This window comes from Drosophila nasuta, chromosome 3 (genome assembly GCF_023558535.2).
Source record: "Drosophila nasuta strain 15112-1781.00 chromosome 3, ASM2355853v1, whole genome shotgun sequence".
Lineage (NCBI taxonomy): Eukaryota > Metazoa > Arthropoda > Insecta > Diptera > Drosophilidae > Drosophila > Drosophila nasuta.
Window position 1 is genome coordinate 25022737 of NC_083457.1, and position 10059 is coordinate 25032795.

The 10059-nt window shown below is 41.5% G+C and overlaps 2 protein-coding genes across 4 annotated transcripts; both read right to left on the bottom strand.

Moving 5' to 3' along the window:
• Nucleotides 1-155: 155 nt before the first annotated feature.
• Nucleotides 156-7578, bottom strand: LOC132790442 (uncharacterized). 3 transcript variants are annotated; one of them, XM_060798961.1, is made up of 4 exons: nt 7323-7578; nt 4627-4976; nt 1854-2186; nt 156-1786 (listed from the first exon to the last, which is right to left on the bottom strand). In XM_060798961.1, the coding sequence occupies exons 2-4, from the start codon at nt 4679-4681 to the stop codon at nt 156-158; spliced, it is 2019 nt and encodes a 672-aa protein (XP_060654944.1). In that variant the 5' UTR covers nt 4682-4976; nt 7323-7578. The 3 variants fall into 3 exon arrangements, with proteins under 3 accessions (XP_060654944.1, XP_060654945.1, XP_060654946.1); XM_060798962.1 differs by having other exon boundaries at nt 7317-7578; XM_060798963.1 differs by lacking the exons at nt 4627-4976; nt 7323-7578 and adding an exon at nt 3026-3144.
• Nucleotides 7579-8504: 926 nt separating this feature from the next.
• On the bottom strand, nt 8505-9880 carry LOC132790444 (uncharacterized). Its single transcript, XM_060798966.1, has 4 exons — nt 9767-9880; nt 9500-9596; nt 9159-9432; nt 8505-9100 (listed from the first exon to the last, which is right to left on the bottom strand). Exons 2-4 carry the CDS (start codon nt 9592-9594, stop codon nt 8627-8629), a joined length of 843 nt encoding a protein of 280 aa, XP_060654949.1. The 5' UTR covers nt 9595-9596; nt 9767-9880; the 3' UTR covers nt 8505-8626.
• Nucleotides 9881-10059: the final 179 nt, after the last annotated feature.

Consider the following 10059-nt stretch of genomic DNA (forward strand, 5'->3'; position numbering starts at 1 on the left):
CATAGAACCTTATGTATATTAACAGATTATGTTTTGATATTAAAAAATTTTATGTCAATGTTGAGGATAAACATGAAGAAATGTGTGGACTTGTCACTAGCCTAAGTAATCATAATCATAAAGTGCTATCGCTTCACAGGATGCCCAGGTGAACGCTACACCTTCTTGAGAAAGCTGCTGGGCGGCGAGGAGAGCGGCATAATTGGCTCGTAGTTGTTGCAGTTGTCGCTTTCGCAGAAGGAGGTGAGCGAGGCCAACGCATTGGCCGCCAATGCCTCCACGCTGAACATAGTCGACAGATGTCCACTGCTCTCGAACTGATTGATGATCATGTTCACCTTGCTCTTGGCTTCGGCCTTCAAACATGGGGATGTGGGATTGCTGCTCGGCTGCTGATCGTTGGGCGCCCCATCATAATTGCCATCGCAGAGATCGAGGCTATTGAGCAGATTCTCCTTTTCGCTCTGTTTGCACTTGGCATTTGGTGGCGTGCTGGTTGTATTACTGCTGACACTACTGCTGGAGTTGGAGGAGCGTGTGCTCAGACCGGTGGCGGACTTATTGAGGCGACTGAGAAACCAATTTTTAGCCGCCTTATCGGATTCCTTTGCGGGCGTTTTCTGCGGACTCGCTTGAGGGCTTTGCGATTTGCGTTGTTTCTTCTGCTCCTTTGGGGTGAGATTCGTTTGGGGATTTGGATTCGTTAGCGATAGCATTTCGGTGTCACTGTTGCCGCTGGAGTAGCTCTTCTTCACCGCCTTCTTGAGGCGCTCCGGACTGGTCAGTTGACTAGACAACTCACTGTGCACCGTCTTCACCTTGGCCTGAAAGTCCAGAGCCAAACTGCCGTGCAGACTCGATGGTATGGGCAACGGTTTCAGTTCGCCGCCATTGAGCAGCTCGGTGGTCTCCACTTCGGCACCGCCAGTCGATTCATTCGCCACAACTAGCGGCTGTGGTGGACACTTTGGTATATCGTATTCGAAACGTTTGGCCAATGCACTCGGACTGTTGCATTTTTCCGGCAGCCGCGGCGGCGTCGAAGCATCGCCAAAGTTGTACAACGGCGATGGCTCCTCATAAATGCTGTCGGTTGGCGATGTGACTGCAGCTGTTGCTGTTGCTGCTATCGCCGCTGCTGGAGGGGAATAGCTAAGCTTCTTCATCGTCGGCGGCGTAGGCAGTTTGCGTAGCATTTTAAGCGATGCTTGGGCAATGGCATCGCCACGTATGGCCGCCTCAATGGCATGGATCCACTCTTTGGCATCGACCTCGTTGTTTGCCTGATACACAAACTTCTTGCTCGGATCGGCGGTTGTGATTTGAAAGCAAATCTCACGCCGCTTGCCCTCACCGAAGTGCTCGATCTCAATCGCCGAGCTCTTTAGGTAGAGGCTGCTGCTGGGCCGACAGGCGGTCGGACCATCTGCATAGCACAACATCCAATCGTTCAGTATGCCACAGTAATACTTCTTGCTCTGGTCGAAGAACAGTCGCTTCTCGATCCGCTGCAATTGGCCGTATTTGGTGGATCGCTGCAGTGCCAAGTGGCCGGCGGGCAGATCGGCATAGGGGCAATTGATGAACAGCTCGTGGGCAAAGACCTGTTGTGTCTCCGCTTCGGCCTCCTCTTCGCCCTGATGCTGGCAGATGTCGTAGAGCTGCTGGTCCTGTTGTGGCTGGAGCTCATCGGCAGCCAGCGCCTGTATGCTGGAGCAGCGAAAGGTCTTATCACTGTTGAGCGAGGGATTGCTGCTCAGATCGATGTACTCGCGCGAGGCGGAGACTGCAATTAAAGTCAATTACTGCATGCCACAAGATAACTACATTCATCGGTTGAATGAGACACTCACGTGAGTTCCTCGATGAGGAAGATGTTGTGGCTTTGGCTGGTGCTGCCGCTACTAAGGAGGAGGAGGCGGTGGAGCTGGTGGACAACATTTCGAGATAGCAACCGGTCTCGGCGCCCACTTTGCCATCCGCATCGTGGCCATTCGATTTAATGACCGTCGTTGGCACTTGAGCAGCATTTGTTGCCGCCTGCTCGTCTGCTCCATAACCCGAGAGCAGTTGCTCGCATCTGTCCAGCAGCTCCTGTGTTTGTTCCGAGGCCGTGACATGAAACAGATTCGAAGTGTTCTCATACTCGGATGTCTCCAGCGAGGCTCGAAAGTGCGCACGCACATCTGCAAATGTGGAATGAAGATCGATCATCATCGGTTTTGATTATAATTCTAATGTTCCCCCTGTAAAGCTAAATATGGAGAACGATTGCTTCATTGGCTATTAATTCTGGAACGCCTCATTGAACTTAATGGCAGACATCGAGAGCATTGCTGTTTGTTGAGCAATTTCCATAACTACGACGGGTTAGTGGAACTGTAACTGGGACTGAGACTGGGACTGGGCTGTGGCAATTAGCCATGTGTCTTCGGGTCTTGAGATGACTCAGAAACAGAAACTTAAGCAACAATAGCAGCAACAAGTCTCCCCAGCTACTTATGACCTCATAAAACCCCCCAACGGAGTCAACTGCGAATTGACCGCAGCAATTAAAAGCAATTTCACTGCGTACCGAGCAGACAGCAGTTCAGTTCAGTCCAGTTTCCACTTAAGTTGAAGACCCTCTATCCCCAATTCCCACCCCGCCCCCCTTAGTACTGTCCAATCTCCCGACTTTTATGTAGGTTTAACGGTAAAGACGAACAACGACAAAAAACAATAACAACAACTGAAGTCAGACAAAAAGTCTTTGGGAATTTGCAAGAAATCTTGTTAACATTTAAACACGCAGAGCTCCAGACAGACAGAAATAAACGTATAGTCCATACGTAATTAGTATTAAGAAACAAGCGAATCTTAACTCTAGCGAATATGAAATACTGTTTCCTAACTGCCGTAAACGAAAGAAAGTTTTTAACTCCCCACAATAAACATGAGAGGTCTACGAAGCTTGTCTGTAGATGAGTCACAGGCGGAAAGAGCGCTAAAAAAGCTTGATTTGTTTGCTCTTAAATCAAATTACATTTCTTCCACAATTTATTCACAAACTTGACCATTTTGCAAATTTAGAAAACATTTAAAAGACTTTAAATTTTGGAGATGCCGGCAGAGCCAGCTTAGAAAAATGTAATAATAATTTAAATAAATTATTCTATAAAAGTTAAAGTACAATCTAAGGTCTCACCATGACGTATTTGGAGTAACTTCCCTTTAATTTGCATATTACGTCGCACTTTGTCAACTGCATTAAATTTTCTTTCAGATAAAGATCTCCTAATATATATGAAAACTAAAGTTATAAGAATTTATTGAATACAATAGCTTTTTTTGTTAATAAGGAGTTTACGCAAAGAGGATGAATCGAAAAGTTCAACCTGGAATTCTTTATTCTAAGTAAGAAGTAATAATAACACCTAACCCAACTCTTCAAATCATCAGCAATTCTTTCTCAGGCGTGTCACAAGTTACTTGACCAATTCAAAATACCCGCTAGTTCCCAAGAGATACTCTATGGCGGCACGTTAAGAGAAGGGCTTAAACCAAGCGCTTTGGGCATAGTTTCGCTTCATGTCCAATCTTTTGCATATAGTATATACTATGTAACAGAGAGCGAATGAAGCACGCAAAAGACACAAACCGAAAGTCAAAACCAAACCCAAAACGCTTTCAATAAAATGTGCACAAGAATGAAAAGAACAAAGCGCAATTAAAGTTGTTTCAGCTTCAGCTACAGCTTCAGTTCCAGATACGAGGCGGTCAGCCATGAGTCAATATACTATATGTGTATGTAAACGAATACGAGTGCGAATAAGAGTTGGAATACGAGTAAACTGGTGTTCTCATATTCTTGCGGGTTATTAATGTTTGTGTTCTGCCATACAAGAAAATTATATGCCCCGGGGGCCAGACGAGACTCAGACATCGACTGTGTCTTAGATGATTATGTGTTACTTGTGCCGCAAACATCTTTCAAATTTCCATGTTTTGCTAAATTAATAACATTTTATACATTAACTAGATACATAATAACTAAATGCGTAGATGTTCGTAAGTAAATTGTTTTTATAGTTGATGTGCTTGGTTTGTTGTATGTGTGGTAAACGATTATCAACGCATTTAAATACGCTCTCAATGGGGGTAATTAAATTAATGATGGAATTAGTAATGCATTAATAATGACCGAGCATTGCGGAAAGATAACAAGATTGTCAAGATTTATTGGAATCCAGAAGTCATTCTATGGCATAGGAAAATAAACGTTTTATTCAATTTTGCAAGGATGATATATATTCCTTATGTATTATAGGGGGAAAATAAAGTATGACAAAAAATAATAATAATAGATGTAGTCCATGGAAACAATTTAATTTATGAAATATAAAATTTTGTAGGAGTCAGAGTAAGCAGAATTTAAATCTTTCGAAATTTAGATTTCTAAAATACCTCATTTATTTATATATTTTATTCTACACGTTAAGAATACATCACAGAAAAAACGAAAACATTTTCGTGGCTTAAGAATCACACAACTCTCACATAGAGTATTTTTGCCTCGTCATCAAGTTCAACTACTCTTACTACAATAGTTTTTTTTATGTTTTTGTGTAGTTGCTATTAACTTACCTAATAAAAACTGTTCAATTTCGGCGCGTTTAGACGCCTTTATGTTCATATCCATGATAAAGAGTTAGCGTTAATTTGAAATGTTTATTTCTATTTTTTTATATGGCGTTTTCTGTTTTTTTTTTGTTGTAGTTGTTGTTATTGTTGATGTTTGATTTACGATTTGCTCTTGTTATTATTATGTTGTTTTTGTTGTTATTGGCCTTTTGTTGTGCAACAACAACAACCAGAGAGGCATATGCACACTGAGATTTTTGTTAACAATTAACAGTTTACTGTCAAAATTAAATAGCACATTCTATTAAAAATCACATGCACTCGCTCGGATCAGCGTTAACCGGGAGCACAGCCTGTAAATGCAATAAATAGTAACAATTTGGCGAAAATTTCACAGATACACGACACTCGACTGTATCGCACTGTATCGAGGGACAGATAAACACACACGATTACACTCAGGTAGCCTCGCACAACAACTGTCTGGTTGTTGTTGTCTCCTCTTCGAGCTCCATAAATAATGAGAAACCGTTTAAGAAATCTCCCCCACAGCGAAATCAAAACGAAACCGCACCAAAATCAATCCGCGCCGTGGTGTCTTTAGTGTTTATCTTCATCTGCGTTGTGTTTAAAGTAAAACGAACCACGAAATGTTTGCGATTATTAATAGATTCAGTATTTGTCGACTGTGACTATTGTTTTTGCTGTTGATTCTAACAGATACGCATCGAAGGCGGCAACTCTGTCGAAATTCTATAAAAGTCTCTATTCGAGTATTGTGCTCAATTCTCGCTTTAAATAATACCCTGCCCGCCTGCAAATGGGGTGTATCCACTTAGTATGTTAATGTTGATGTAATGAGCATTTTGCCAGACAATAGCTGCCATATTTGGAAGTGCTATGCTAACTGATTGTTAAGTAAATTTCGTACGATCGAAATCGAAAGAGTTCAATGACTTTAATGCAATTAATGAAGGCGGATTATTAAAATTGATTGAGTCAATTTATGAAAGAGGGCTTAAAGATAGAGTACAATATTATAGGAAAATAAATATAAAATTCATGAGAAATATTACTTAAAAAAAAAAAGAGAAAACTGTTGATAGTCCTATAATAAAAGTATATTCAATCAACTCTGTTTTTTTTTTATTTGAAAAAGAATCTGATTAAAGTTCGTTAATAAAAAGAAAAGATTCTTTGAAAAAAATTCGTTTATTTTTTTTTATAATATTTCGATTATTTGTAGGATGAATTTGCTTTTAAAGTAAAGAAGAACTTAAGACTTTTTAAGAAGTTTTACGTTTATCTCGTCTTAAACGAAGTAAAGATCTTTTTAGAAAACTTTCCAGTTTGCATTACAGAGTATGTTTATCCGAGCATACTCGCTACCAGCATTCTCAATTTTTTGATATTTTATTTAAGTTTTTCATTGTCTGTTTTGGTAGTTTTTTTTTTGTTTTGTTGTAATTTTCTTTTTGTTGCACGCTTCGTTTGGCGCTCATGGAAAATCAACGCAGCCGGCGGCGCTGATGACGTTATGTTTCTTTGTTGTTCATCACTCATTTGCTATATACACTTTTTGTATATATCTGATTGCAGTTACCATATATACACACACACACACACCAATAATACACATGCACATATGTTTGTATATTGGCAGTCATAGTATGTGTCATTAAATGTTATTACGAAATGGCTTTGGGGCCGATTTTCATAATGCGATACTTAGTTTATGCAGCACTACACAACTACTAGCAAAGGCTAGTATCTAACTCCAGGGTCTCTGCAGGGGGTACAAGAGGGGATGGGGGAGGGAGGGGGGTTCAGCCTCTGAGCTGTAAAGTCAGTCTGTCGATTTAACTGCGGTTTATTTGTGTTTGCTTGTGACGCTTTTGTGGCCAAGTCAAGCATGGAGTGTGATGTGAGGTCTAGAGGCTTAGAGGCAAAGCCCTATCAATGTTTTATTTATGCTGCCTGCTGCGATGTCTCTGATGACTGGACTTGGCCAAGCCTTTTGTCACTTTGTTGTGACTCATCCCAAAAAAGGCGACGCGTGTCGTTGCCCATTAAAAATGTTTTTTTGGCGACATCGTGACGTCTCCTTTGCGAATGCAAATGAACAAGTGAATGAATGCCAATTGGCACTTGACACTTCCCGACTCTATAGACTCTTTGGGATTCTATTAGCGACTTTTACTTTTTTTTATTGCTGTTGGTGACAGCACATAAAATAGAGAAAGAAAATGAAATATAATTCGTAGCGCTTCTGCCACTGTCTCTAACAATAACAATAACAAATAACAATAATAAAAGGCAGCCATAAACAATATACTGTACGATATGGATAATTAACACTTGCTGCATTTTAACATATCGAATTACTATGTTTATTGCACTTGAGACTGGGTTCTGTTTTCAGGTATTTTCGATTCTAAGAGTATATTCCATATATAGCACATACACATGTATATAGTTATTTCTAGCGACACCATTTTCCGGCATTTAAACCGTTAGCTAAAGCGCAGGCGTGTCTTGAAATCTTAACGTCTGTCTGTCTTTCGTGTGCATTTCCGGTCATTTTCAAATGCCACAGCGATTTCCTGCGAGGGCATTCGATATATTTTGATATAGTATGCCTTGAATTTAGCATCCGGTTTATTCATTTCTTGTATTTCTTTCTTTGTTTTTACCCATACACTTTGCGCTTGTTTGCGTTGACGTTGACACCTTTTCTGCTTAAGCTTAACAACAGCTTTTCTACGCTCTCCGAAGAACCAATGCGAACACAGACGCGCTTTTCATTGCGAATCCGAGAAGCCGCACTTTAGTTGTATGTGTGTGAACGGGCTAACCGAACGGTGTGTGGGGGGTGCAAGCGAGCGCGAACGCGCTCTCACTAAGAGCTTTTAAGCGCGAATTGTGTGTGCGCGACCGTGAAACACACGAACGCAACTGACTGTTGACTGCTGGTTGCAGCTCAGCCAGAGGCCAGATACTAGAACTGTCGCTGCCGCCGTTGTTGTCTGCTGCTGTTCGTGGGGGAGCCGAAGCCGAGACCGAAGACGAACACGCACGATGAGGCGCCCAGGCAGCAATACGAATCGTTTTGCTTGTTGTTGTTGTTCTTTTGCTTTGTAGAACGCAAAGCGGAACAACTACAACCACGAAACGACTAAGTAATATCATTTGTTGTTGTTATTATTATTCATGCATTGCATAAAGCCGAAAATATGAAAATGTTAATTTCGACTGCATGCTCCATTTTGCCACACAGCACAATTTGAAGCATCGTTCCCCAACATGGCCAAAAAACGAAAACAGGCTCGCCAACCCGAAAAAGAAGAGAAAAAAATGAAAACCAAAACCAAAACAGAAATAAAAACCAGAAATCTTCTTCTAATGTGCGCAGCAAGTAAAGAGAAGAGCAGCAACTGTGGCAGATGTTGTTGCCGATGCCGGGGCAACTTAGAAATTCGATCCTTGTTTAAAAGCCAATCTACAGGATTGCCCCCGCTTCCGCCCCACACTCACTCTTCATGTTGTTTTTGGCGGCAGATAAGCTGAAGTTGAAGCTGTTGTTGTAGTTTGAGATGTTGCCTTTTTTGGCAGAAAGGACGTGCTGGCATCTTTGCTGCACAACAACTCAATTTTAATGAAATGTTTGCTGCGAAATAAATTAAGAATTCTCTGGGAAACTTGGTTCGCAACCTTGACTGGCCAATAATGCTGGGCACTGATAACTCGACTTGCCTCGACTTATTGCGTGACTTTATGTGGCTGTTGCTGCTGTTGGGATAACAGGTTATCAGAGAAGTGGCAAACAGTTGCAGTGATTCACTCGCTCCACGAGTTGCTGCCAGTTGCAACAATGCCTGCTGATTCATGTTGTTGTTGTCTGTGCTTTTATGCTAACTTTTAATTATATGCAATAACAAGTCTTTTCTTAATTCGAACTAAAAAACAACAAACTTTTGTACTTTAAATCCATTTGCAAACGTCGTTACTTGAGCAACGCTTGCAAGCGATCTTGTGGCGTTTTGCTGGCGGTTTTAAACGCGTGCGATTTTAGCTGCGCTGCCAATTGTAGCAATGCATTTTGTTTTTGTGTTTTCGATTGCACTTTCGGTGCTGCGCTGCTGACTGCGGGCGTTGTTTTCGTTTTCTTCTTTTGTTTGCTGTTTTGCCCTGCTGCCTTGGGCGTACTTGTGGTTTTTGTTGTTGTGGGCGCTGCTTTCTGCGCTGTCGGCGTCTTTTGTAGTTGCTGCTGCTGCTGTTGCGATTGTGTTTGGGGCGGGGGAAGCTTCAGCCCAGCATTGACATCTTGATTTTTGTTTTTCTTCTTTTTCTTTTTGCTTGCCACTTCAGTTGTTGTTGTTGCTGTTGGCGGTGCAATTGTTTCGGCAGCTTTCGAGCGTTTTTTAGGCTTTTCAAGCGGCAACATTGTGTTGTGTCCACAGAGCGAGCAGTCAACAGCCTGCGAAATGAATGGTTACAAAGGTGGCATAAATATGGCAAACAAAAAGATGGCTTACAATATTACTGGCCATGCGCTTCTTTAGCCATTTTGCGCGCTTCCTCGCCCCAATGCTCAACTTGCCCTGCTTCGCTTTGGCTTTTTCCTTTTCCACATCCAGGCGAGCGATTAACCGCCTTCTTTTTGCATTGTTTGCCAAGCGTTGTGGTTGCAACTGCAGCTCATAATTGCCATCGGCCCACTGATTGCCACAACGCTTGCACATCCTTGCTGCGCCCACGCAGTCAGCGGGCAACTGAATACTGTGCTTGGCCAGCTTGCGACAGGTATTTCTATGTAGAGAAATGCGAATATTTCGATTATTGAACAATAGAAAGAAAATGAGAAATGGTAACTCACGTGTAGTAGGATTTGAGCAATCGCTCGGCGTGTGTCGCCGTTGTCAGCTCTTTGGCGCAGTTCCATAGTAGATTTATGGATTTTTCCTCAACCATTCCTGAAAATATTTAAATGAAATATATACATAACTATTATGCACTAAATAGCGCGCCACATGGTCGACCATGTCAACAGCTTTGATGATTGACAATACAAACTACGCATTCACAAAAACCGTAAACCTAATCATTTATATTCGCAAAGTATCTTAAAACTTGATTTACTTACTATATTGCCTGTTTAACTCATAAAATACACAATTATCAACTACGCGATCTGATTTGATGTTAAAACACTTTGTTTACGTGCTGCCACTTTGGCGTTGCCACTGGATAACATTGCACTGGCAATCGGTATTATTATCGATGTTAAAATGCTGTTACGGCTAGCATTCACAGTTTGCAGCCAGAACTGACTGTTAAGTTTGAATTTGTGCATTATTCACTGATTTCCTTTAGTTTGTGCTAAAAAAAAAATGCAAATAAATTATAAATTATAAGATTTAGTATTTTTTAACAATG

Excerpts from the sequence above, each read along its gene's own strand:
- LOC132790442 (XM_060798961.1), bottom strand. The coding sequence starts at position 4,681 with ATGGATATGAACATAAAGGCGTCTAAACGCGCCGAAATTGAACAGTTT. Across the intron at positions 2,187-4,626 it reads AATTGAACAGTTTTTATTAG|ATGTGCGTGCGCACTTTCGA; the intron begins GTAAGTTAATAG and ends CCACATTTGCAG. Across the intron at positions 1,787-1,853 it reads TTCCTCATCGAGGAACTCAC|TCTCCGCCTCGCGCGAGTAC; the intron begins GTGAGTGTCTCA and ends CTTTAATTGCAG.
- LOC132790444 (XM_060798966.1), bottom strand. The coding sequence starts at position 9,594 with ATGGTTGAGGAAAAATCCATAAATCTACTATGGAACTGCGCCAAAGAG. Across the intron at positions 9,433-9,499 it reads TTGCTCAAATCCTACTACAC|AAATACCTGTCGCAAGCTGG; the intron begins GTGAGTTACCAT and ends TTCTCTACATAG. Across the intron at positions 9,101-9,158 it reads AGCGCATGGCCAGTAATATT|GCTGTTGACTGCTCGCTCTG; the intron begins GTAAGCCATCTT and ends TTCATTTCGCAG.